The following is a 27,503-nucleotide window of genomic DNA, read 5'->3' as shown; positions in this document are numbered from 1 at the left end:
GCTTATATGGTAAGGATAAAATAAAATATACAGATGAACAAAAATGTTTATCAATGTTTAATTAGAAACTTAGCAACTGACATATTTAAAGATTACTTCTGTTGAAACATGTGGTGGAAGTACATCTTTTAAATTTTGCTCTAGAACTAAAACTTACGAGGTTTAATTGAAAACTAAGGTTTTCTTTTAAAGGAAAAGAAAATGATTAAAGACATCTTTTAAAGAAAACAGCTAAAAATTTTAACTACAAAAAATTTACTAGAACCAAGAAGAGATTTGTTCCCGAGAAAAGATTGTTCCAGAATAAAATCAAGCAGAAAAGTTTATTTAAAACATCACAAACTAAAGAAAGAAGCACTAATTTAAAAATATCTGATAGAACTTTAACATAAAAAGGTATTATTTATAGATTAAACTAAATAGAAGAGAAGAAAAACAGAAATGGTTGAACTGTAGCATTAGGGATGTGGAGGTATTAAGTTGGTGGGGTGGAAGGCCCCCATCCAAAATACATTGAATGTTATTTAAAAATCTGAAAGTTTACAAAAAAGAGAAACTAATGAGATTGAACACATATTTTTATATAAAATTATTTGTATAAAAAAATCAGTTTTGAAAACACTTTTTAAAATCATTGACTTTTTTACTATACATATTAGGTAATACAGAAGAGTGCTTCAGTGAATCAAGGAATTCTAAAAATGTTACAATTATTCCATTTACTTAATTTTAAATCTTTACTGGTTTTTGACAAGATAACTCGCCATCCATTTTTTTGCTGTAAAGTGCCTCTGAGGAAATAATTCGTCATTATGAACTGAACTGTTCTATTCTGTTTTTTTTTTTTTTATGAGTTACTGCAATGTGTGCAAGTCTAGTTCCATTTTTACTCTAATTTAATGATGAAGTGCTAGTATCATATTCTCTACTTTATATGTTTTGTTTCTTATCCATCTGAACTGCTGATACCATACGTTTGTTTTCATTGTTTTAATAATTTCTAAAGTTGCATATGTGTTAGTTTTATTATTTCTTTGTGTTATTTAGTTTTCTTTTATCGCTTTCATAATTTTACTATATTTTCAAGTAATTTTTAGCCATATTTTTAATTCCAACTGTTTGTGACCGTATGTAAATAAGAAATAACAGGGTTGTTTACTACAACCTAATTAATCTGGTATGTGCGTAGACAATCTTCATGTGATTAATTTGAATTACTTACTTTCTTTCTTTCTTTTCCTGTTTAGCCTCCGGTAACTACCGTTCAGATAATACTTCAGAGGATGAATGACGATGATATGTATGAGTGTAAATGAAGTGTAGTCTTGTACATTCTCAGTTTGACCATTCCTGAGATGTGTGGTTAATTGAAACCCAACCACCAAAGAACACCGGTATCTATGATCTAGTATTATTCAAATCCGTGTAAAAATAACTGGCTTTACTAGGACTTCAACGCTGGAACTCTCGACTTCCAAATCAGCTGATTTGGGAAGACGCGTTCACCACTAGACCAATCCAGTGGTTGAATTACTTACTAGTGTTTTACAATATTACTGATATGACAATTAGGTATTTTAAGCGATAATTATTAGTACAAAATGGCCTTTCATCATGTATAAATGTTAGTGATACAATTGAACTTTTAAATATTATTTATTACATTGCATGATGAGAAAAGTACATAAATAGGCCCTTAAATTAGATTTTTGTCATATTTCATTGCACAGATAAAAAATATGTAAAACAAATATAATAGGCAAAATAACAAAGGTTTAGTGAAACCAAAAAAGGCATAATAATATGATTTTCTGCTAAAATAAAGAACCATAAAGGGGTTAAACCTATGAACAATTTGTTTTTAATATATAAAGAATTTAAACTTCATTTAATTATATTAACTGTTTCTTAAAAACATCCTTTAGATGACCATTTTGGAATAGGGACTTGGAAAGTGTGTTGTGGATCTCTCTTATCACACTTACATATCTTCGTAGATATGCAAGTGTGTTACACTTGCATGTCTCAAAAAAATGCATGTCTCATGGTTAGTCACGTGATCTTCCCATATTAAAAAAAAAATCTGCAAAACTTCCTTGCATATGTGTTAGTTTTATTATTTCTTTGTGTTATTTAGTTTTCTTTTATCGCTATCATAATTTTACTATTATTTTCAAGTAATTTTTAGTCACTATTAAAAATACATGTAGGATGAAGATATGGCCATACCTTCATCTTGTTGGAAAAAGATTTTCCTTATTTACTGGTGGTTGGGAGTTCATCAACTAAAAATGTATGTAATATTTTTTAGATATAAAGCTCTTTTACAGCAGTTACAGCCCTCTAAAGAAATTTATGATCAGATAATTCCAAACACTGTAACACACAGTCATTTTGTAGTTTTGTGTTTAACCAATGTAGCAAATATATTGCATGTAGCCAATAGCTTCAATATTCTAAACCCAATTCTTAAGAACATGAAGTAATGAGTGTTGATGATTTCAATGAATATTGAACCACCGTCTTTGAAAATCTTGAACTTGAGCAATCACACCCTTTGTGAAAGGATTTCATTGCAAAAGCATGTTGTATTGTAGTTTACAATTTTACTGCAATTACAACATAATATAAATTACTACGCAGCTTAATAACATGGCTCAAAAATGCTGAAATACAATGGCAAGCATTATGTGATTAAATACAGCATAGCAGCAGTTTTATGTTTATTTGTTTAATTCTACCTTATATTGATTGAATACATTTTTATTATATGAACAATTTAATGTTTTTATTCATGTAACTTTTAATAAAATAGATGCAGTAATATGTTTGAAATTACTTTGCAAACATAATATTGAGTTTGCTGTAGTATTATTGTTCATATATTATTAAGAAAATACATGCTTAAAAATAATGCATAATTTAACTGTCCTAATATTTAAATATAAAAAAAATCTTTAATTTAATTAAAAGAACATTAAATAGAAAAATACAAGATCTGTAATAGGTAAAATCTCAAACAAATCATAATTCTAACACCTGTGTAAATTTACTATAGCAAATTCTGCTACAGTAAATTGTTAATAAAAAAAGAGTACACTTAAATTATGTTTCAGTTTTTGACATTACAGAACAAATAATGTGATAGGTAAAATGTGGTCTTAAATTTTCTATAGGCTATTGAATGAAATTTTAAGCTACATTTTTAAAAGGTAAATAATTATGATTACAAACAATAGGTGATTAACTGCTTTTGACTGATGAAGTTTGTAGTATTAGACTGTAATTTAAATTCTTTTCTATTGTACTCAATTCACTCCTCCACTTGAAAAACCATTGAAATCTACACAAATATGGTGAAAATATATTTTTTGAATTTCCTAATAAATACTATTTTAATTTGATATTATAGACAATTAAATTTTTTATGTAAAAATATTTACTACTGACAAAAATTATTTGTTTTACAATCAATACAGATGATAGTATTTAATTTTTTAGTAATAACTTTTGAAATTTCATAGAGATACATATAAAAATAGAATTGTTTTAGCCACATTATAAGATTGAAATTGTGTACAAAATTTTTTGTGGTTTTTTGAAAATGCAGTCAATTCTTGTTTAACCTATCATATGCCAAATCTGTATTGCTATGGATACATGATGGTCTCATATTTGACCATATATGTATATTTACAATTTCAATTTCAAACCCACTGTTTCAGCCCTGTAAATATGCTTAATAGTGCTTGTTAATATTTTGAATATGCACCTTGCAGTGTTGTCAATATTGTTTTGTAGTTACATTGTCTGAAACCTTTTATAAAAACAAGAAATCAAGTGTTCTGTGAACAAATGTTCTATCTTGTGTTTTCCATTGCTTCTATGTTACATTCATTATGTTATGTTTATAATTGTTTACTATGGCATCAAATAGTTCTAGCTGTAGTAAATTTTACTCTGAAAGTGAAATTTATTTTTTTTGTTATCGTTCAAATCAGAATTAGATGAAAGTGATATAGAATTAAGTTTTAGTATTAGTGATGTGATACTTTTGAAGAAACACAACCTCGTAAAAGAAAGAAAAGCAATATTAGTAATGCAAATTAAGGTGTAAATAATGAAACTGATGAAGAAATTCGTAGTTCCACTGATATTGTTTGTACTTCTGTAGTGTTCAAATTTATTCCCGTTTTTTCTGATTTTGCTACTTCGCAAATTGGAATAACATTATACATATTCTGATGATTCTCCGGAAGTAGATTTTTTTCTAATATTGTTATCATTACAATTTCTTGAATTTATTGCTAATGAAATCACAATAACTCCTAACTCATGACTTAAGCAGTTAACTAATGTTAACTGCTAAAGAACTGTATGTTTTTTGGCCCTTATTACGCTAATGACCAGAAAAAACTTAAAATAAATGAATATTAATCAATAAACCATCGATCTCATTTCACCATCAATAATTATACAAACAACTGCACATAACAGGTATCTAAAAGTATGTTTCATTTATCTAGTACACAAAATACACCTAACGATAAGTTGCACAAAAGAAGACATTTAGCCTATCTGTAATATTTCATTTATTCTACCTGTAACAGTTTTAAAAACAATTTCAGTCCATTTCAGAATCCCTAGAAAGTTTAGCTTCAAACCCCCCCAAAAAAAAAACAAATTTGCTATCAAATTTTGTTCTTTGTGATGTAAAAACTGATTAAATACTTGATAGCAATTGGTTACATTGGCACTGGTTCTGAAATATATGGTACTGGTATGTCAGGGTCAGTAGTGACAACATTATTAAAATATTATTTTAATAAAAAAAAAACATTCAATCTTTTTGGATAACTTGCACACCAATCCCACACTATTCAAAAAGCTTCATGAGTTACAGACAATACTTGCGGCATGGTTAACCAGAAAAGAAAATCTAAACGAAAAATTACAAGAGGGTAGAATTCAGTCAAGTCATACAAACACTATGTTAGCTCTGAAGTAGATGGACAAAAAAGTTCATATACTGACCACAATGCACATTGAAACCTGTACTAAAATTGACAATAAAAGAAATTTAGAATTACCATTTATAATGTCAATTTGTATTCATGAATATAATAATACGGAGACTATAGACAAGACAGATATGCTTCTTAAATTTACGAGGAAATCCATGAAGTGATATAAAAAATTAGCATAGCATTTTTTTTTATCGTGTTCTCCTAAATTCATTTTCTCTTTATAAAACAGAAACTGGAAAACAGTCAAGCCCTGCTGACTTCCAGCTAGAATGATACACCAGCTACTACAAAAAATTTAATTCGCTAACTCATAAATGAAAAAGAAGTGGCCCTTCAAAAGCATAGACTAACACCAAGAGACTCTCCATCTGTAGTTCTGCCAACAGAAAAGAAGAGGAAAGAATAAAGACATGACTGTATAGCAGTATTTGTCGCATTGTGCTTTAAAATTTACAATTAAATATTAAATTTTTGACATGTAAGTTAACAATTTTATCACACATTTTAATTTTTTTATAATCTTTGTTTAAGGTACATTATAATAGTGAAGTTCCTTTTTGAGGAATAATCTTTTCATAAAAAACCTGGTCCAGCTAGAAAAGTTTGCCAAAAAATGTGACAACCAATAGGTTAAAAACTGGTTTATAATAAAATAAAGTAAAACAAAAAGATTTTAATATAGTTTTTATATATATTTAAACTATTAGGATTTACACATGCTACAAAATTAATTTCTCACAAACACTGGTACATACACTTACTTGAGTGAGAATAAATAAAATAATTTCAATCTCATTTTCTTATGCTTTCAGATTACTTAGTTTCATAAAAAAAGTAATTTAAAATAAATTTGAATCAAGACTTTTAGAATTCTACAAAAAAAATAAAATAAAAGAATATACCTTTCAATTTCCATGATGCTACTTCCTAAGATATACCAGATGTTGCAGAACCATTTAATTATAAGGGAATAATTATATTTATCAACTTAACCAGTATTGAAAACATTTAACAAATATGAAGATTCTAATCTAGAAAAATTCTACCATGAAAATCATAATTTTTTTAACAAAAATTTCATTTACTTCTCTATTATCAATCATATTGACAATCAGAATGTCAGATTATTTTTTGTGTACACTTTTGCTGAAAATAGGATAATTACAAGAAAGAAAAAATGTTTTACAATTTTGGTTGTTAAAGTTTATTAATATATTAATTATTATTATTATTTACTTCAAATGAAAAAAAAAAAAAAAAATGGCTAAAAAATTTGATCAAGAACAATAGTGAATATGTCTTCTGGCATATTTTTTTAAAATACTATACAAACTAATAGGTTTGTTTGGACTTACAGACTGATTTGGTTTTTGCCAAATTTCAGTATAATTAGTTAAATCATTCACTCACTTAAGATGAATTAACAGACATACTTTCATTTATGAATTAATAAACATAGTTTCATTTATATACAGTAGATGCTGCTTATTAGAACCCCACTAGGTAACTGAATTATTTTTCTAAACCCCAAACCAAATACAGAAAGTTTGTATAATAAAATCAAGACTCAACTTACTGAATCAAGATTTTAATATTTTACATTTATTTGCTACAACACAAAATGGATTATTTATGTTTATTGGACTGCAGTATGTTTATGCTTTATTGTATTACCTGTGTTTAATGTTTAAGTTGATTACTCCAAAGAAATTAATTGTCCTTCAAAAAATCAAAGGATGACTAGTTTTGTTTGCACAAAATGCAGAAAGCATATCTGTATGGAACACTAAGAGATGCAAATGTGTTGACTGTACCAAACAATAAAATTGTAATTAGAACACATTTTACGTTTGTAAACAATTACTATTATATAATACAATGATTGATTTTTAAATAATCTCAATTTATTGACTTTTACATCAGAATAGTCAGAGAGACTATGCGTTGTGATTAGTGTACGCTTTTATAGTGTTGTGATTCTAGGATTAAAAGAAATAACCAATGTGCTATCAGTTCTATGGAAAAATTTTCAATTACACAAAAGAAGACCAGAACAGTTCCATGATTTTAATAGTGGAAAATGGATGCCTTGGAACAGCATAAAAAAATTACTTCAAAAAAAGATAAGCAGTTTCACAGAATAACTGAAATTTGTTTTATGCAATTCTTAATTAATTGCATTAAATGTTTTTATGCAATTGCGTGTTGATTTATTTTCTATGTTTATTGTATTGACACAATTATTTTTGTTATTATTGTTTAAAAATTAGCAAAATGAATGATATTTATGACCCTAAATTAATAAAATTGTTGTACAATATCTTTGATTATAGTGATGGAAAAAATAATTCTGATTCTGACAAAGAAATTGAGGTTATGTCTGTTAAACATGAACAAATAATAAATTTATATTTTACAGTATTTCTTAGATTTTGTACTGTATCATTTTATCTTTATTTAATAGAATTGACTAAAAAACACATGACAGTAAAGAAAGATTTAAAAAAAAATATATAACATTAGTTTGTTTTAATGTATCATTTTATTTAACTAAATAAATACTGAACGTAATACATATAGTAAATAAACTGTATGCATTATTTTTATCACCTTTTTATGTAAAATTATATTATGTTTATAAGCATACAGGAAAATGATCTTGGACACTTAATTGAATCAGCTGCTTTACTGACTTACTTTTGTTATGTTCAAAAAATATTCTAATAAATGGCATCTACTGTTATATAAATATAAAAAAAAAAAATTTAAGGAGTTAGTTTACCAATAAAACAAAACATTAAATATTAATTTATCACTCGGACAAGTTCCATGATGAATGAAAAAACAATCACCAAATCACAGCTAAGGTCAACACATCAACACAAATAAAATAAATAAATAGTAGTAATAAATACTAAAAATTAAATAGTTTATTCATTTATACACTATTTTTCTTCTTTTTTTCTAAATTTTTTATCACTCTCTTCTTTTCTTATCTTTCCTGTAAGTAAAAGCAAAATATTAAATTTAACAAACAGAACATGATTAACATTTTTCCTTTATATATATATATATATATATACAATACAAAATAATGATAATAGTGCATCTATGAGCAAAAATAATGTTTTCTTAAATTAATTTAATATTAACTAAAATGTCAAATTTAATTTTTTTAACAATAAACAAATGATAACTCACACTACATTATCTACAAATTAATATTAAAAACACAATTGTCTTTAATATTTTTAAAATGATTTTTATAAAAGGTTCATACTCATTTTATAAAATAATAGCAAAGTAAAAAATTCTTCTATGCAAATTTGCATCATAATATCATTAAACTTGAAAATTATTCCTTTTCTCCTTACACCCTTAAGTAGGCCTACCTAGAAAAAATATGGTACTGGAGTTATATTTTTTTTTATTATATATTGCAAATTTACACTGTATGTACAATAATAATAAGAGGGTTTGGTATATGGTACTATTCAATTATTCTATAACAGTATCTAATGGTTTTATGTTCTAAAACTTAGCTGTCATTTACCACAGGGAAAAAACAAATCTGTTAAATGAAAAATCCAAAATTGACAATTCATTTTCAAAAAGAAAGTAATAAAAAAGTAAAATACAAAAAGGAGATTAATTCTTAATCATTGCTTTTCTCAATTTCGACATTTCGAAATTGGTATCAAAACACATCAAAAAATATGATGTGGACACTACATGATCACCTTTACGCCTATTAAATTAAATATACAGATGTTTTTGAAATGAAAAGTACATAAAAATATATTTCATTAATAACTTTCGATATTTTTTCATAATTTTGATTTTTTTTTTTAAATTGTTTTTATTGAATTACTTATTGTAAATGTTTTTTACAATCATAGATTAATAATTATTAATAAATCAATATATTCAATAATCAAATAATCAATATATAATCAATGTAAGTTAAAAAAAGGAGATGAAATTGGAGTACCTTCCCCTTGTAAGATCCAAATATTTCATTAATTAAAATTTTATTTGGTTATAACATTGGAACCAATGAAAATAAGTACCACTTATGATATATTGTTGAAAAGTTCTCAATGAGGACATTACTGCAGTTAAGAAAAAGTCCAAAATCCAAATTTTTTTTTTTTATTTTAGGCTTTTTTTTGGACACTTTTGGTCCAGTCGATTGCAATAAAAAGGGGAGGTGCACAACTAGATGCTACAACAGTCCTAAATCCAAAATTTCAACAACCTACGGCTAATCGTTTTTGAGTTATGCACGATACATACATACATACATATATACATACAGACGTCGCTGTAACTAGTCAAAATGGATTCATGGATGGTCAAAATGGATATTTCTGTTGAAATCTAAAAACTGTGATTTTTCACGATCACAATACTTCCTTTACTTTGTACAAGGAAGTAAAAGCATTATCATGCTTTTTTTTAAGTCTACATGAAAAGAATGTTACCCTATGAAAAATCATTTTCAAGAAGTAGAAAAATGACAAGCAGTGTATAAATAAAAATTAGAAAAGAAATTTACAAATATTTATTTTTTATGACTAATTTACACAAAAAGTTTAACTTGCTACTTTAATCACAATGAAAAAAATAAAATCAGAAAAAAAATTAATAATAATGATTACCAAACATTTCAGTTTATGTTAACATTCATGCTAGTTAAAAACACACTGAAAGATGATACTACAGCTACAACAAGACCATCAGAGATGCACAGTAATTTTTATTAATTTTGTTGTTTAACATCACATGCTTTTGTAATTTCATCTAAACTCCAAAAAAAATTTCAAATAAAAATAAATGAACATTTAAAGGGAATTATTAATTACACAAAACAATTTGTTCGTTTGGACAAATAATATAAATTTTTTTCACATTCAATAACAAATACATGATCTAATGATAGCGAAGAAGGACTTATAAATGTTAATTAATAATGATACTTTTCATCAACACATTGTATATGATGGATGAGTATAACTTGTCCAATCATCTTTGCTCAGTTGAATGATGGACGAGTATTCGTCATCCTTATGTTTAAAATTCTATACCTTTTATTAGAATGACTCCAGATCGTCTTCCATTGATTTTAGATGTTCAGTGTTTCTTACTGAATTCAAACATCAAGTTGTTTTTTCTACCTATTGGATAATTTTTGAACTGTGTTAGTTTCAGTGAAATGATATTTGTGAGGCACTGTGTAGATGAAATTTGTGAGGGAAGTTTGTTTGTGTGCGTGTTGATTTATTTTCTGTTTATTCTATTGACACAATTATTTTTGTTTAAAAATTAGCAAAATGAATGATACTTATGACCCTAAACTAATCAAATTGTTGTACAATATCCTGGATGATAGTGATGGAAAAAATAATTCTGATTCTGACAAAGAAATTGAGGTTGTGTCTATTGAATGTGAACAAATTAGTGATTAACTTTGATAGTGGTTCTGAAGGGGAACTAGATGATGAAGATAGGGACCCGACGTATGAAGATCTGGTTATTTGTGATCGTGATTTATATTCATCAGATGTTGATTATTATCAACCGACATTCAAAAATATAAAAAGTTATTTATTTAACTGAACCTTTGGTAAGTGATATTATTTCCAATGATTCTACTTCTAGGCCTAATACACTTTACTCCACTTACTTTTTCTTCTGAAATTCCTAACACTTTTGCTGACAATTCTATTTGTACCAAATTAGATTTAGGCCTACTTTCAACTCATCAGTTCCTGTTATTGGCAATGTTTCACTCTCACACTCTCATAAAATTGTAACAACTCTATATAATTATTTTTTTCTTAATTATAAAACAGTTACTAAGAATAATAATGTTCCTATCAACACCTAGTTCTGAAGTGGTAGTATTTACAGTCTCTCTCACTGTTCTCAACAGTAATATTCACAGGAAGTAAAACATCAGACACACTCTAGTTTTGTGCTATATTTTACTAAAAAAATGTTTTTCTCTCAAGTGACATAACTTTTTACTCCAAACTATTTTATCTAGGGGGCGTCTGAAACAAATTCCTAATCTTCTTCCAGAGTCAGTGGTAATTCTTGATGAAAACATGGGCATCAGGTTCTTAAAATTTTATCTTACCATCCTGATTTGAAACCAATCAAAATGATATAGTTAGCTGTAAAGAAATGTAGCTAGCTAGCCATAACACAACTAATACAACATTTTCATGTCAGAAATTAACTGAGAATAAAATCAATATAATGAATAAAAATATAACTGGAAAACTTACTGTTAAAAAGTAAAACAACAGAAGTTGATTATTCAAAAGTTGAAGCATTAGTAGGTGGATTGTTGGAAAAAATCATTATACATATGGACTAAGATAATGATAGTAATAGTGATTGTTCCAACAAAGGTAGTGAGTGAACTTGTGAAAAAATGTTATGCACAATGCAAAAAAATTTTAATTAAGTTTTTTTTTATTATTAAAAATTATAAAACCAGTTAAAACTTTCATCCATATAAATAAAGGAGTATGAAATAGTCACAGATATTTTTTTCAATCAATAGTTTATTAAAAATTTATTGTATCTAAAAATAAAAATTATGAATTAAGGACAGCTTAAAAGGATACTTCTATTATTATTAAAATATTGATATTATATTACTAGACATTAAATTAAAAGGATAAATATATATCCTTCATCTAGATGTCATTTGTAAGGTGGATTTACTATGTGCTGAGAGCACATAGTAAATGAATGTGATTGTTCAAAAAATTGTAAAGGATATTTTTTGAAAAGATCTATTTGCGAGTACAGAAATTAATGATGTTGTATCAAGATTAGAGCATTTATAATAATTTAATGCTACTAGACAGGGCTGTTATTCTTCTGTTCTGTTCTGTTAGTTATGCGTAGTAAATCGTTTCAGATAAAGTAGTAAATTGTTTCACTATTTATGTATTATGTTTTTTAAAACTTAATAGACTATAAGAAAAGAAGAAAAAGTCCGGTGTCGGTAACACTTTCTTTAATGGATGTAGAAACTATATTTTTTTAATTTTAAATAAATGCACCAGTTTTATTTCCTGTAATAATAAATAAGTTTTTCATATGAGCATCATTTATAGGACTGATCACTTAAAAATGATAATTTGTTGCTATGTTTGTGTTGAATTAATTCTGGTGTAATTGTAAAAACTATCCTTTCATGAAAGTCATTTAAATCACAAACTTAGAATAAATGAAACTGTTTATAAGATACAGATACAGCTATACAGATTCATAACAACTACTGAAAATATTATAGCTTACATTTGTCTCTATAAACTTACACTGAACACCAACAGCAGACCTAAATTTATACACACTACATATACTATGCTCTTACTTTTAGAGACATCATGTCATCAAATTATTTAAACACTAAGTGACGATCATTTTTTTGAAGACTGCGTTTTATCAAAATAGGATAGAAGAAATGATATGTGTAAACAAAAATTAAATTTTTGCAAGAAATTGAAGCTGAGTATAGATCATTTAGATGCCAATATGCTGAACATTACCCAACTAGTTGTCAATAACATACAAACCAATTAATAAATCAGACATGCAAATCAATTTAACAGTGACTATACATTTCCTTCTTTTTTGTTTAATTACAGAGTGAAAGCTAGCTTTACATTATGTGCCTATCAATCACTAACTAGTTGGTGTTTTTGTAAAATTCCAGGGTTGAAAAGCCTGGTTTAAATCCATAGCTGGAGTCACATACCAACCAAGGAAACAGCTCCTAACAGAAAAGTACACAGGAGTACAGTACTTAACCCAAAAACGCTGTTTTTGGGTTATAAAATCACGTAATAAAGAATATCGGATAAAGAAAGAGGGGCATGATAATTATATATTTTCAGAACATTGAATGTAAATCTAATATCTAAAAACTTAAATTTAATATGTGAGAGAAAACTACATCAAAACCATGATTTTGTAGCATCAATGATAACCTTAATCAATCTTCCAACCGACAGGTTATATACTCCATACAACATAAAAGGTGAGATTATAAATAATATGCTTATATTTCTAATCTCAATGAATAATATTAAAAAAATCTTACAGGTTTGGCTCTTTGTAATGTCTGTCTTTTTCACGATTCCTTAAACATCGTCTTGTAGTCATACTTTGTGATACTTCTAACTCTGAAATTAGGGAAATATTATTTTAAAATAGAAATACAGTACAACAAAAATTGAAGTCTTTCTTTATATTTATAAGCAAAAAGAGAATTAGTATATACTACTGAATATGTAGTGAACTTTTATCACAGAGAGTTTCTTTACCAAAAGTTAAATTTAAATTTTATTGGGTAAAACCAGAAATAAAGAGTACTACTAATGTCTAAAATTTTATACTGTTTGGATTTGATTCATAAACTATCCTTCAAATAGCCATAAAGTTAAAATCACAATTAGGCAAATCTGAGGAACGTGGAAGCTATTCCACGTCCCCTGGTGACAGTTTATTCTTCTTTAAAACTGCATGAATGCATGCTAGTGAGTCATTTGATATGTAACACACTGCTCCAACTTGTTGGAAAAAGGCATTTTCTTTTTCATAATCTGTTAACTGAGCATAGAATTCTTAAAAAATTGTACAGTATACTTCTGTACTGAGTGTGGTGTCAAAACATACTGGCCTCAGAAACACCATACCACACACTGTAATGTGGACATTACATCACAGCACACTATATTTTTATTGTGATGTGGACGCTTAAACATCTAGTAAGGATTTTCAGTCATCTAATGCCTGGTGTTGGGCAAATTAACATGCCCAGATAAATAAAACTGTGGCTTATGTCACATGAAATAAGCCTAGGGTCTACCTGTTCATAGACAGTATTTCTGAGAAGCTAGTTGCAATAATTACGACATTTTTACTTTGTCTATTTTAAGTTGTTGAACAGTTGTTACACAATATAGTTTCAAATATAAATCATGAAGAATCTTACGGCAAGATATGTATTTTACACCAATTTGCTGTGATAACTTACATATAGATTTTTCTGGACCATCAGAAATTCTTCTTAGAATTTTATTAATATTCCTAATGGGAGGTCGCAAAAACAAAAACTAAATTAAAAAAAAAATATATTTTAATATTATTTTTCTGGTTGTTGTATAGTATACAAATAGCCATAAAGTTAAAATCACAATTAGGCAAATCTGAGGAATGTGGAAGCTATTGCCCTCTGGTGACAGAGGGTAAATTTCACTCTAGGTTTTTGTTGGTAGTGATGGGTTAAACTTATAAATAAATAAGATATAGAGTTAATATGGCAATAAGCATGAATTTATCAGATTAATAAATCTGAAATACTAACTTTCCTGGCTAATATATCAAACAAAGTTTATAATTAATATACATTTATAAGGAAGCAGTAACTGTTAATTTATAACTAATGTACCTTTCTAGTGCTCCTAAGGCTTTTTGTAGTGACTAATGTTCATACTGTAAACATCTATAAAATCTAGAAATTAATATATTTTTCTGATCAATATTTTTTGAAATTAAAAAAAAAATTCTATTGTATTTTTTTATAATGCGACACATACAGATTTACTTAATTAATTTAATTTTATACACATATACATTATGCGACATAATACAAATTTATTTGGTTTTACCTGATGTATCAGCATACATAGTTACTCTTCATGTTTATCTGGTGGATTGTCATCATTGTCATTGGAAGTTAAAAGTCTGTCAACAAAACATTTTCAAAATAAGTAAATTACAAACATTTTAAATCAATGATAAAGAAAATACAATTGTGATATAATGTGCAATCATTAAAAAAATGTCAACAGACTTCACTAATCAATTCCATTGATTACTGCAGTAAACCACGCATGTATGAATATTAAGAACTTAATATTACTAATACCATCCTAACGCTTGGTGTCTTATCAGAGAAATGGTGAAAATGCATAGTTTTCATTGTAGTACCAAGTTTAAATCAATTATAACAGGATGAAACTGATGAAAATACTGAGTTTCCTTACAGCACATTGTATAGTAATAAGCTAACTTATATAATGATGCATCAACTGTCACAATTGTAAAAATTATGATGCTTCTAACACAACTTTTAATAACAACTGAACACCATAAAAATAAGAAAAGAATTAAATTTTCAAAAATAAAGTTCTAGTAATGTTTTACTAGACTATCAAATGTTTTTAAGAAGCAGAAAAACATTAATTAACGTTCCAAGACAAAATTATGTTTCTCAACTTTGTTTGAAGTTATGATATAAAAATAAGTAATGAGATTTTTTTTACTGAATTCTTCTGAAAATGGTTATATTCTAAAATAAGCTGTTATAAATAACACTGAATATTTCATTAGTTATGTTCCTAATGATCCCTGTTTAAAATAAATCAAAACTTATTTTGTGTAACATAATAAAATGATGTATAAATTTATCAAAAATTTCATATGGAAAGCACCTAATGAATAAATCAAAATCATTTTCATCTTGATATCACTGTTAACAATGCAAATATGTTTGCAAATTTGAAGGACGGAACTCATTATAAACAATAAATAAAATCAGGCTAGACATTAACGTATTAGGTTAAATATCTTATATTAGTTCTAAAATTAAATTTAAACTTTAAAAAAATTATTAATTTTTCACTGCCACGACATGAAATGCCATTGTCAAAAAGTATACGTGATCTCTTTAGAGTGTATAAATTTTATATTGTTAGAGTGCACAGTGAGCTCAGGAGTTTTATGTGTATGTGTGAAATAAGCATTCTGTGATTTATATTTAAACATGTGACTGTAAGGTAATCAGCAAGACTGGTTCTGTATAATTTGTATATGTTTTTTATAAACTAAACATAACAGGCATTCTCTCAATACACTTTAAAAATATGAAAAAATTAACAAAAATAGGTATAATTCTTTGAGCACATAAAAAAGTGACATCAACATCCATCATCTACAACACTGTGAATGAAGGAGTTGTACTACAGCTCCAGAAATATTTTCTATAGCATATTTCCATAAAACTAGACAGCGAGTTTTATTATGTCTATGTTTTAGATTTAACCACATTTCACCTTCCTGATCAATGAATTTGAAATGTATGACGTCCATGATGGCTGACAAGAAAATTACATAAAATAGCTAATTTTTCACTGAATTAAGGCAAGATGATTTAAAATACATCACAGACCTTTCAAATGCTCTTATAACTTTTTAAAATTGTAGTGTCACTAAAGAATGTCAGCAACAGCAAATGAAATTTTAAAAATATTAATTAAATTTGCTTAAATTACGTAATATTTTTTCATCTAAACAAACTTTTCAAATAATTAAAAAATTAAAAATTTACTCACAATCAGTCCACTGATTCTTCATGCAACAACATTCCTCAAAGTAAATTCATTTTATGAAATATTAATATTATGAAAAACTAAATGACAGTTAATTTTAAAGGATTACCTATAACGATTCAATGTAAATAAAAAAATTACTTTAAGTAATCATTAGCTTTAAGCTTTAACTGGTTCAACTTAGCCTCTGTTGAATTCCACATATAAAGACAATTTCAAATATTGCAGCTATGGTCACCGACAATTTATTAAACAGTGGTCAGTAATAAATAATAAATAGTGTGGTCAGATACATTTTAGTAATGTCTGAGCTCCATACATTTCAAATCTGTGAAATTTATTTTAGTACGAGGTCTGTTTAGAAAACAACTGAACATTTTTAATTATGCGCCAACACAAGTATTGAGTAACGTGTGGTTGACAGCATTGTGTTCTTCATAACAATCCTCTGTAACCATACATTCTTGGATTGTTGATATCTTGTTCAGTTTTCGTGTTATTGATATTTGAGTATTATTAGCAATTTTCATAACGTGCAATTTTCAGGAGCAATGATACAACGTAAATTTTTGTCTGAAACTGGGGAAAACTTTCACAGAAACAATTCAACTTTTGAAACAAGCTTATGGAGATGATGCTCTGAGTCGTACGCAATGTTACAAGTGAGTTTCATGATTTAAAAGTGGTTGTCAGTCCCTTGACCAGGAAGGCCTTAGACTTCAACTGATGATACTTGCGTTCAGAAAATCAAAATCAAAATCTGGTGCACCCGTAGACTGTCAGAGAACCTGCAGAAGGGGTTAGCATCTCAATTGCATCATGTTATGATATTTTGACTGAAAAATTGTAAATGCATTGAGTTGTAGCGCCTAACAGCAGAAAGAACATCGAGTGGACATTTGACTGCAACTTCTTGAACAAGCCAATGATGACGAAACATTCATGCAAAGGATCATAACAAGAGACAAAAGCTGGGTTTACAGCTACAATAATGAGACAAAAATTCAATCATGATTGACAAAGGAACTTCACGTCCCAAGAAAGTACATCGGTCTTGATCCAATGTCAGAGTGATGCTCCCTGTTTTTTCTTTTTTAATGAAATTTGTGCATTTTGGATTCTTGCCTCAAGGTGACACAGTGAACCATGAGTACTGTCTAGGTGTTTTACAACAGTATGTGAAAATATCTGCAAAAAGAGACCAAAGTTGTGGTGAGACCTCACGGTTCCCTCACCATGACAATGCACCCATACAATCAGCTTTGTGCTGAGTGTCCCTCAGCTTCCCTGCTCGTCAGACCTGGATCCTTGCGATTTTTTCTTATTTCTGAAATTAAAATCAGTGATGAAAGGACACTGTTTTGAGACTATTGATGGCATTAAAGCAAATTCGTCACAGACCTTAAAGGCCATTTCAACTGATGCTATCCAGGACTGTTTTATGAAGTGGAAACACCACTGGGAAAAGTGTGTGAATAGCGAAGGGGAGTACTTTGAAGGGGAGAAGGACCTGCAACCTGTAAAATTAACAATAAAGATTAAAAAAATAAAGTTTGTTTATTTTCTGAACAGACCTCGTAAATGCTATACTTCATAAAGTAATACAGAACTGAAAGTCATTCAATTATAATACGTTTAGATTAACAGAAAATTATTTTAATGTCTATGCTATTTACATGATTTTTTTTTTAATAATCTATTTAATATTTTTAAAATTATAATTTTAACTTAATTTTATTATAAGTAAAATAAAAATACTATGAACTAAACAAATAAAATGCAGTCTAAAATAAGAATATTCTTAAAAAGGGAATCACATCAATAAATTGTCGTTTACAATTAAAACTAAAAAGGCTTGAATAAACCTGGATGCCAACTCAAATATCTATTAGATTAGTAATAGTTTACTAGCTGCTTATTGCCCATTTCAATGAATAAAATAAAAATTTTACAGGCCAAATCAAAGATAAAAAGATTAAGACAAAACATTTATGGTTAGTAACCTCATTATATTGGTTATAGTAACATCATTATGATTATAGTTATGTTTTCTTTTTAATTACTCTTCAAACCAGAAGTTGAAGAATTTTCCAATTGATTAATGGAAATACAAGACTTTTTACTTTTGGAGCTAATTATGTAGCATTTTTCCTATGGGTTTTGACAAATGAGACCACTTCCATTAATCAGAGGGTTTGGTGATGGGAACTTGTCACAAATGATTGTGCAAGGATTTGTGGTTTTGTCTGTATAAATTCCACTTGTCGAATACTACAATCAAATGATTTACCTTAAAGACTTGAATTTTGTAATGTTTCAACTGTTGCATGATAATCCCGAAATCTCTTTTATTTATTAGGCTATATAAATGAACAGAATTACAGATAATGGGTCAAAAACAATCCAAAAGGGGTCATGAAATTTCCTTCTATAGACAGAATATGTAAATCAATACTGTCAGATCTCAGAGTACATAAAAAATGTAGATTGACTTTTAAAAAATGAAAATTTTAAAAATAAAAGAATCTGATTGTTTGATCATTAAAATTTATATTTTTTATAAGTAAATTTTCTGTATATTTTTTCTTCATCTAAAATAACTGGCTCATACCTACAATTTAATTTAGTAAAAATCCGATGAAGCATCCGTTATATAAATGGAGCTATCAGAAGCATTTCTTAAATTTATTGATGGAATGGCATTTTAAAGTGCATTACTGAAAGAAAGATTTTCATTGTTTTTGTATTATGTTATTTTTGCCACATTTGGTGTGGTAAATTTCATACCATTAAGGGTGTTAAGTTTTGTACATACAAACAGCACATGCAAATAATACTATGCGGCAATAAAATCACACTTCTGCAGATAACTTCCTAAATACCAGAAACAACAAAAAGGTAAAGATAACCATAACATGCAAGTTTACATGTAGCACATAAAAATCAAGATTTTATTAAGCTTGAGTATAAAATTTAAAAACAGCATATTAAATAAACAAATGCATATACAGCCAGTATAAATTATTCGCTATTTGCTAAAGGGGTTTTCTAAACTTTTAAGATGGGCGCCATTAACAGCAATGATGCTGTTAATTTCCGCTGTAAAAGTTTAATAGAAAAAGTTATTATTATGAAATAACAATAACTTTTGTGTAATTTTAAAGTGTTAATCATTCATTATCAAAACCAATAAATAGATTAATAATGCAAAAAATGTTATTAAAAGCAGATTATCACATGCAAACAGCACTTCCTAACAGAAAAAGATTTTCATTCATATGAAACAAATGATGAAATTTAATTTAAAATAAATTTTAAAATTGTTATTATATTTGGATCTTCTTCTTTTCTGTTGTAAGCATTTAGTGCAATAGTATTAATCAGTTCAACATATTTTTAACTGATTAAAAGATAACATTTTTTCTTCATCTAAAATAATTTTTATTTCATAATTACAAAAAAAAATTGAATTAAACTGCTATTTGTTAAGTGGTAATGTACTGAGGAAAGCACCCACAACAGGAGATACAAAATACGATAGCAACTTTGTAACTAATTTAAGAAATTTATTATCTTATTCTGCTCCTAGGGTGGATTTTTATACTGTGCGAGTCAAAAGTATGGAAACCCCTCAACTTTAAAACTGTTCCAAATAGAATACTGCTACTTTCTGGATAAGATATCGATCAACTATTTTACTTTTGACGAGAAGTAGAATTTAACTCAAATAATTTAAACAGTAACACCCTTTGTGTGACATCATTTTAAAGGTTTTTTTGAGACAAGAAAAATGATATAAATAAAAAGTTGATATGTCTGTACCCAAAATGGTGATGGGATAAAGTGTGGATTTTGAAAATTACTAAAATCAGTAAGTTCAAGTAATAAAATGAAATAAAAATAAGTTAAACTATAATCTAATTTAATTAAAATTTATTTTAAAAGTTAAATATTTAAAAAAATCTTATTTTTTAACACAAAAAAACTTTTTTGTTCCAATTTAATGAATAAATAAATAAAAATATTGTCACCTACTCGTGTTGATCATTGATCAGCATTTGTCTTATCAATATTGCAAAAATGAAGCTTATTTTAATTTTTGTGCAATTCCATTGACAGTATTTCTTCATAAACTACACTTAGTTTTTTATGAGAACTTATATTATGATTGATAGGTTAACCGATTTGATCTACCTTTACCTAATTTTTAAACCACTTTTGTTTACATCTTTTGTTAATTGTTTTTTAGTGAATTAATTTTTTTGTGCTACCTGCTATCAAGATGCCACTTAGTGAAAAGGACACACTTTGTCCCACTTTTAATGATGAGTTGTGCAAAATTACGATGAACAATATTTGTTCAGATCCTAATTTATTAAATAACCTAGCTTTTAATGGGGCCATATTTAAAAAAAATGGTAATGTAAATCGCCATAATTGTCAATAATGGACTGATATTAATCCACACTGGCATTGTGAGGCACATACCCAGTATTCAGTTAAAATAAGTGTATGGGCAGGTTTTGTTGGTGGACAATTGATAAGGCCTTTATTTACTGATAGAAAATTAAGCGCAGTGAAATATGAGGCTTTGCTTCTCGACCATATCATTCTATACATTCAAACATTGTTGGCCTCAACTTCCACATATTTGTTTCAACAAGATGGTAATCTACCTTACTTCAGTCTTCAGATAAGTGAAATTTTAAATACATTTTTCCAGGAAGATGGATGAACCATAGGGGTCAAATAGAATGGCCAGCAAGATCATCCGACTTGTCACCACTGGGTTACTTTCTATGGGGCTGCTTAAAAAGTATTGTTTATCAAAATAAGCCCCAAAATATCAATAATTTACAAAATAAATTTTCAGAATCAGCACAAAATATCACTAGGGAATCATTGAATAATGCAGTATCATCCTTTTACAACCAACTGGCACACTGTCAAAAACAGAAGGACATTTTCAACATTTATTAAAATGAAATGTAAGTAAATAAGCAAATGTTATACTTAATAAATTTATTCAATAATATTAATTTAATCAAATTTTTATAAATTTATTTATTTGTAAAAACAGTTCCTCCTTTAATTATCAATGTAATTTTTTCAATATTCAAACTTTTCCTGCCGCCGTTTTGGGTACAGACATCGTACCAAAATGGAAAAAGGTACCATCCATTTTAAAACAATAAAAATGATATAAATAAAACAGGAAATTTACACCATTTTTTTTTGTCTTAAGGAGACCTTTAAAATGATGTATTATCACACAAAGGGTATTACCATTTAACTTATTTAAGTTACAACCTCTGGCACACCCCCAAAAAGGGGTTGATATTCTATTTCTCATCAAAAGGTAAAGTAGTTGACTGATACCTTATCCTGAAAGTTACAGTATTCTATCTGGGATGTTTTTAAAGTTGTTGAATGGTTTCCATGGTTTGACTCGCTGTATAATATTTTACTAATATTAAAATTATAAAAATCTGATGTGGACACTACATGACTTCCTTGCATGCCTATTAAATTACATATACACATTTTTTTTAAAAATAGAATGTACATTACATTTTATTTCATTAATAATTTCTGATATTTTTTTATATATTTTTTTTATTGTTATTATTAAATTATTATTTATTGTAAAAGTTTTTTTTTACAATCAGAGGTGAATAATTATTAATAAATCAATATATTTAAGTTAAAAAAATGAGATGAAGTTGGATTCAAACTGAAGTGTGTTCCCCTTGCAAGATCCAAATATTTCATTAATTAAAATTTTATTTGGCTATAACATTGGAACCAATGAAAATAAGTACCACTTATGATATACTGTTGAAAAGCTCTCACTCAAAGAGGACTTATTACTTTCTTTCTTTTTCATGTTTAGCCTCCAGTAATTACCTTTCAGATAATACTTCAGGGGATGAATGAGGATGATATGTATGAGTATAAATGAAGTGTAATCTTGTACAGTCTCAGTTCGACCATTCTTGAGGTGTGTGGTTAAATGAAACCCAACCACCAAAGAACACCGGTATCCACGATCTAGTATTCAAATCCTTGTAAAAATAACTGGCTTTACTAGGACTTGACCACTGGAACTCTTGACTTCCAAATCAGCTGGTTTGGAAAGACGCGTTCACCACTAGACCAACCCGGCTGGGTTGAGGACTTATTACTGCAGTTAAGAAAAAGTCCAAAATCCAAATTTTGTTGATTTTAGGCTTTTTTGGACACTTTTGGTCTGGTCGATTGTAATCAAAAGGGGAGATACACAACTAGATGTTACAGCAGTCCTAAATCCTAAATTTTAACATCCTACAGCTAATCATTTTTGAGTTATGAGATACATACGTATGTACGTTCTGTCGCCAAAATTAGTCAAAATGGATATTTCCGTTGAAATCTGAAAACCGAAATTTTTCATGATCACAATTCTTACTTTACTTTATACAAGTTAGTAAAAATACAGGACTTTTTTCAAGATAAATTACATATTAATTCTAACCTAGGTGAGTTAATAATTCAGAATAGTTTGATGAAAATAGAAAAAGAAGTTTCCAACAAAATCTTACATAAACTATACTAGTGAGGTATGTACTACAACACTTAGCATTAGTTAATAATTAATTCAATGAGAGTCATGAAAATAAAAATTAGAATATTTTTGGTAAAGTGACAAACAAAGATGAAGGATAAATGAAAAATAGAGAATCCTAATTCAACATTATCCTATAAAATATCACTCCACAATATTGGTTTTGTTTTGATGCCATCAATTTGTTAAAATTGTCCAACACTTGCTACATCAATTTTGTAATAAAGAAAATAATACAAAATGTACATTTTTGAAGAGACAGGAGCTGAACCTAAATTTTCATTACTTTAAGACATTTAAAAAAGGTGAATTTTTCATAAGCAGACAAAGTTATTATTTGATGATTATCAAACAGAATTTCTTCCACTTTTTAAAAAAGTATTCATAGCTAATTACGTCAAACATCTGAAATTAAATTCCTATTCATAGACATATAACCTAAGGATTTATATACAAACTACATTCCTCTATTAAACTGATGTCAAGATTGTTGAGCAGTCAACTGTCAAACTCTAACATCTTAATTATCTAAAAAAAACATTTATATAAATTTTCATTGAAATGTGCCATTTTCTGCTAAGTGATAATTTTTTATCTTTATAAGAATACATTTTTCACCTTTATTCAAAGAATTATCAGTGTTTTAAAGTGAAAAAAATTAATTAACGATAAGTAATATAGAAATATTTTTCAATGGGTAATTTGTTATAATGAAAATCAAGTGCAAATCATTTTTCTAAAGACGAAAGAAAAACATGTACAAAATAAATTTACATGGTAATAAAAAAGTGTCCACATTAAAGATAATTTTAAAAGTTTCAAAAATGCATAAAGAAACATTTTCATCAAAAAGCAATATTATAAAATATAGTTTAAAAAAAAAAATTGATTTATTGCAATTGTAAGTTAAATTTTTATATAACTTTTTTCCCCACAAAAGTAAATATTTTTATAAATATCAAAATTCTTATCACTCCCATTTTTTTTTCTAAATCACAAAATGTGTATAGCTATTTTTTCTTTCTATAACAACAGAAGAATGTAAAAGATTTTTTATTTCAAACATAAATATTATTTATAAGACTAAAAAAAATTATGATAGTATTTTAAAAATGTATTAAAACCCCCTTAATACTTTACTTTAATACTTTTAATACCCCCTTTAATACTTTTATTGGCCTTTTTTATTTCCTTGTACGAAGTAAAGAAAGTATAATGATTGTGAAAATTTTGGTTTTCAGATTTCAATGAAAAAAATATCCATTTTGACCACCTCTGAATTTATTTTGACTAGTTTCAGCGTGACATTTGTATGTACATATGTATGTATGTATCTCGCATAACTCAAAAACAATTAGTCTTAGGATGTTGAAATTTTGGATTTAGGACTGTTATAAAATCTACTTGTGTACCTCCGTTTTTGATTGCAATTGATATAAAACATATAAAAATAAGCCCAAAATCCAAAAAAAAAAAATTTTTTTTTCTTAACTGCAATAATAAACCTTCATCGAGATCATTTCAACGATATAACATACGTGGTACATTATTTTCATTGGTTCCAGAGTTATAGCCAAATGAAATTTTAATTAATGAAATATTTGGATCTTGGAATGGGAGGGCACATCGCTTCGAATCAGAATTCATATCTTTTTTTTTTTTTTTAATTTAGATATACTGACTTAATAATTTATTAACCTCTAATGGTAAAAAAAAAAATTATGATAAATAATAATTCAATAACAAAAAAATATATATATATATGAAAAAATATCAGAAGTTATTAATGAAATAAAATTTTATGTACTTTTAATTTAAAAATTAAACGTGTATATGTAATTTAATACGCATACAAGGAAGTCATGTAGTGCCCACATCCAATTTTTTTTAATAAATGAAAAAGATACAATATTAGGGCTTTTTGTAAGCTGAGAATAGAAAAGAGTCAAGTATATCAAAACTAGTAAAGTGGGAAAAAGAATAAAGAACAGGGAGAAAAAGCGACTTATTCATTATTTAGTTTTTGACCAATCTTCTTTCCAATAAAAACAACCAACATCATTTTAATAGTAGGTAGATTAGAGATATAGAAATGGAATGGCAGTTAATAAAATCATTTCAATAATTGTTTAAACAGTTTCTGCTGTATATAATCAGTACATAAAAGGTCAATAGAAAAGTTACTAAGTAAAGACTGGATTTCAGTAATAAATTCTGTGATTCTAAAACATGAAAAAAATTTATTACAAATTTTAAAAGAGTTACACTAATTTTTTATTCTGATATAACTAATAAAACTTATTACAACTATTAAAATAAATATATTATATATATATTAATATAATATATATACATATAGATAAAATTAAAAAAAAAAATAGTTTAAAATGACATATTTTATTTATAAAAGATATAATATTGAAGATAAGGTTAACGAAGGCGACTTGATCTTAAAACCATCCTGAACGCCGGAGGAGATTCTTTATTTTCAGGTATTCTGTACAAAGAATAAATATAAATACATAAAGGTAAAAAAAATTAAAACTATTTAATATATTTTATTTAAGTAACAATAATGAAAATGTGGCATGGTGGATGGAAAAATGGTAATGCAATGTTTCTGTTTTCAAGAAATCTTCTTTTCTTTAAAAACACTGTAATCAAAATACTGCTACATTTGAGAAATTATCATATTTTTTTCAGATTCTATGATGTTATTATCATAAACACAAAGATAATAGATAGAAAAATTAAATTTTATTTCATCTTATTTAAGTTAAACTTAAACTTCATTCTTCCACAGATTGTTAGCGACTAAAGAGTACAACCTGAAATACATCTGTAGATGTTTTAGAAAAGCACTCTACCAAATTTCAGTACGTGTGTGATTCCCTAAATAATAGATCAATGATGACAATTTGATATAAAAAAATGGGATAAACAGACTCTTGTAAGTAATTATCACAATATTTCTGTAACAGTAGCATTGCAATATATGTTTAAATCTTTAACTTAAATTGAATATTTTATAAATCACCATTTTCCTGGCTCCTGTATACAACTTTTTTATGGGTGGGGATGGTTCATTATTTAATTTTAGTAAGTAATAATGGTGTAGCAAATGTTTTAACTTTTTAAAGCACAAAATAAGAATAGTTTTAAAATTAATAAAATCGTTAAAGAAAAATTAAATTTTTGCTCTCAATTGGACAACAATATTCTTTTTCTTTTTTTTTTAATGCAAATATTTTAACTTTCCGGAGCATTTTATTGTCAAAAACAGTCAAATTGAAAAATCATTATTGTATTTGGTTTAGCATGTAAAAAGTCCCACTGTCATCCCCATTCATTTTTATAATAATCTAAATTTTGATAGCTGATTTTACCAAGAACTGCTTTAAAAATCCAGTTAATTTCAAACCTAACACGGCGATTTATTTTTTTTATTTCATCTAAAAGTCTTCAAATCGATGATCTTTTGAAACATTCATCATAGCATTCATTTTACCACTAAAGATAGTTTCAAAGAATTTACTTAAAGTCCTACAGGCACATCAAAATCTGCAAGAGAGATTAGTGAATGGCCATTATATCTAAAATAACCACTGAAATATGTAATGGCTTCTATATAAGTTGATTTTGATTAAATATCTACATGCCAACAATCTTGTTCATGGAAATATAAAATACAATATTCTCATTTATAAAGTAATAAAAAAGGGAAAAGAAAACTATAACAACTTGAAAGAAATAAGCACAACGTGAATGAATACTTGTATGGTTCAAGAGTGATGGAAAAAAGTTTTTGCATGGTTGGAGTATATGTCCAAAGAAAGGGTAACTGTAAGAGTTAAAAGAATTTTTCAAATATCAGATATTTTTGAACAAATATAAAAAGCAGTACAATCATTCTTGTACACTACAATGTTGATGTAAGGAATAAAATAATTCCTCAAGTTTGCACTTTGGAAGAAGCTAAAGAATGCTGAATTAGATAAAAAGAATAGTTGAGGTATTGGTAGATGCTGTTTCTAGCAATAAGTTAACAAATAAATAAATAAAAGATGCGCATTAATAAACCTGGGCAGGAAGAGGTTGGTGATAGTTGATCAATTATGCTGTACTAAATCAGAATTTGGCAAACATAAGACAAAGATTATGATACACATTCTTCAATCATTATTTAGTGGTTTATGGAATAATCATTTTACTTTGTGAGAAAAAATGAGTTATCTTCTTGTAAACATATCCATATCTAAAGAAGTTTGTAAAGTTACAAAAGTTATTGGAGGTTCATTTAAATAAACTAGTAACTATGAATTCTATAGAAGAAATTATTAGAAGGTAATACTTTATAGAATTTTATCAGAAAGACAGCTTTTGAGGCATCAGGCAAAAATGGAAATATAAAAGGAGGAAAGGATTTGATCTAGTGATTAAAGATTTTGAGGAAGA

At 27.1% G+C, this 27,503-nt stretch overlaps 1 protein-coding gene across 3 annotated transcripts in view; it reads right to left on the bottom strand.

Annotated features, from left to right (window-relative positions):
* Nucleotides 1-7,917: 7,917 nt before the first annotated feature.
* The window catches only part of LOC142331274 (uncharacterized), a 58,178-nt gene continuing 38,592 nt past the window's right edge, over nt 7,918-27,503 (bottom strand). For 2 of the 3 annotated variants that reach the window (XM_075377051.1, XM_075377052.1), the window contains exon 10: nt 25,408-25,545. In XM_075377051.1, the coding sequence (XP_075233166.1) occupies nt 25,479-25,545 (67 nt within the window). In that variant the 3' untranslated portion in view covers nt 25,408-25,478. Of the gene's footprint in view, nt 8,029-13,152; nt 13,235-14,722; nt 14,799-25,407; nt 25,546-27,503 lie in introns of those variants that run through there. The other variant, XM_075377053.1, reaches the window with a different exon arrangement.

Source organism: Lycorma delicatula, chromosome 10, assembly GCF_047948215.1.
Source record: "Lycorma delicatula isolate Av1 chromosome 10, ASM4794821v1, whole genome shotgun sequence".
In the NCBI taxonomy this organism is placed as follows: domain Eukaryota; kingdom Metazoa; phylum Arthropoda; class Insecta; order Hemiptera; family Fulgoridae; genus Lycorma; species Lycorma delicatula.
The sequence above is the reverse complement of the archived record's forward strand: the minus strand, read 5'-3'. Positions and strand labels throughout refer to the sequence as shown.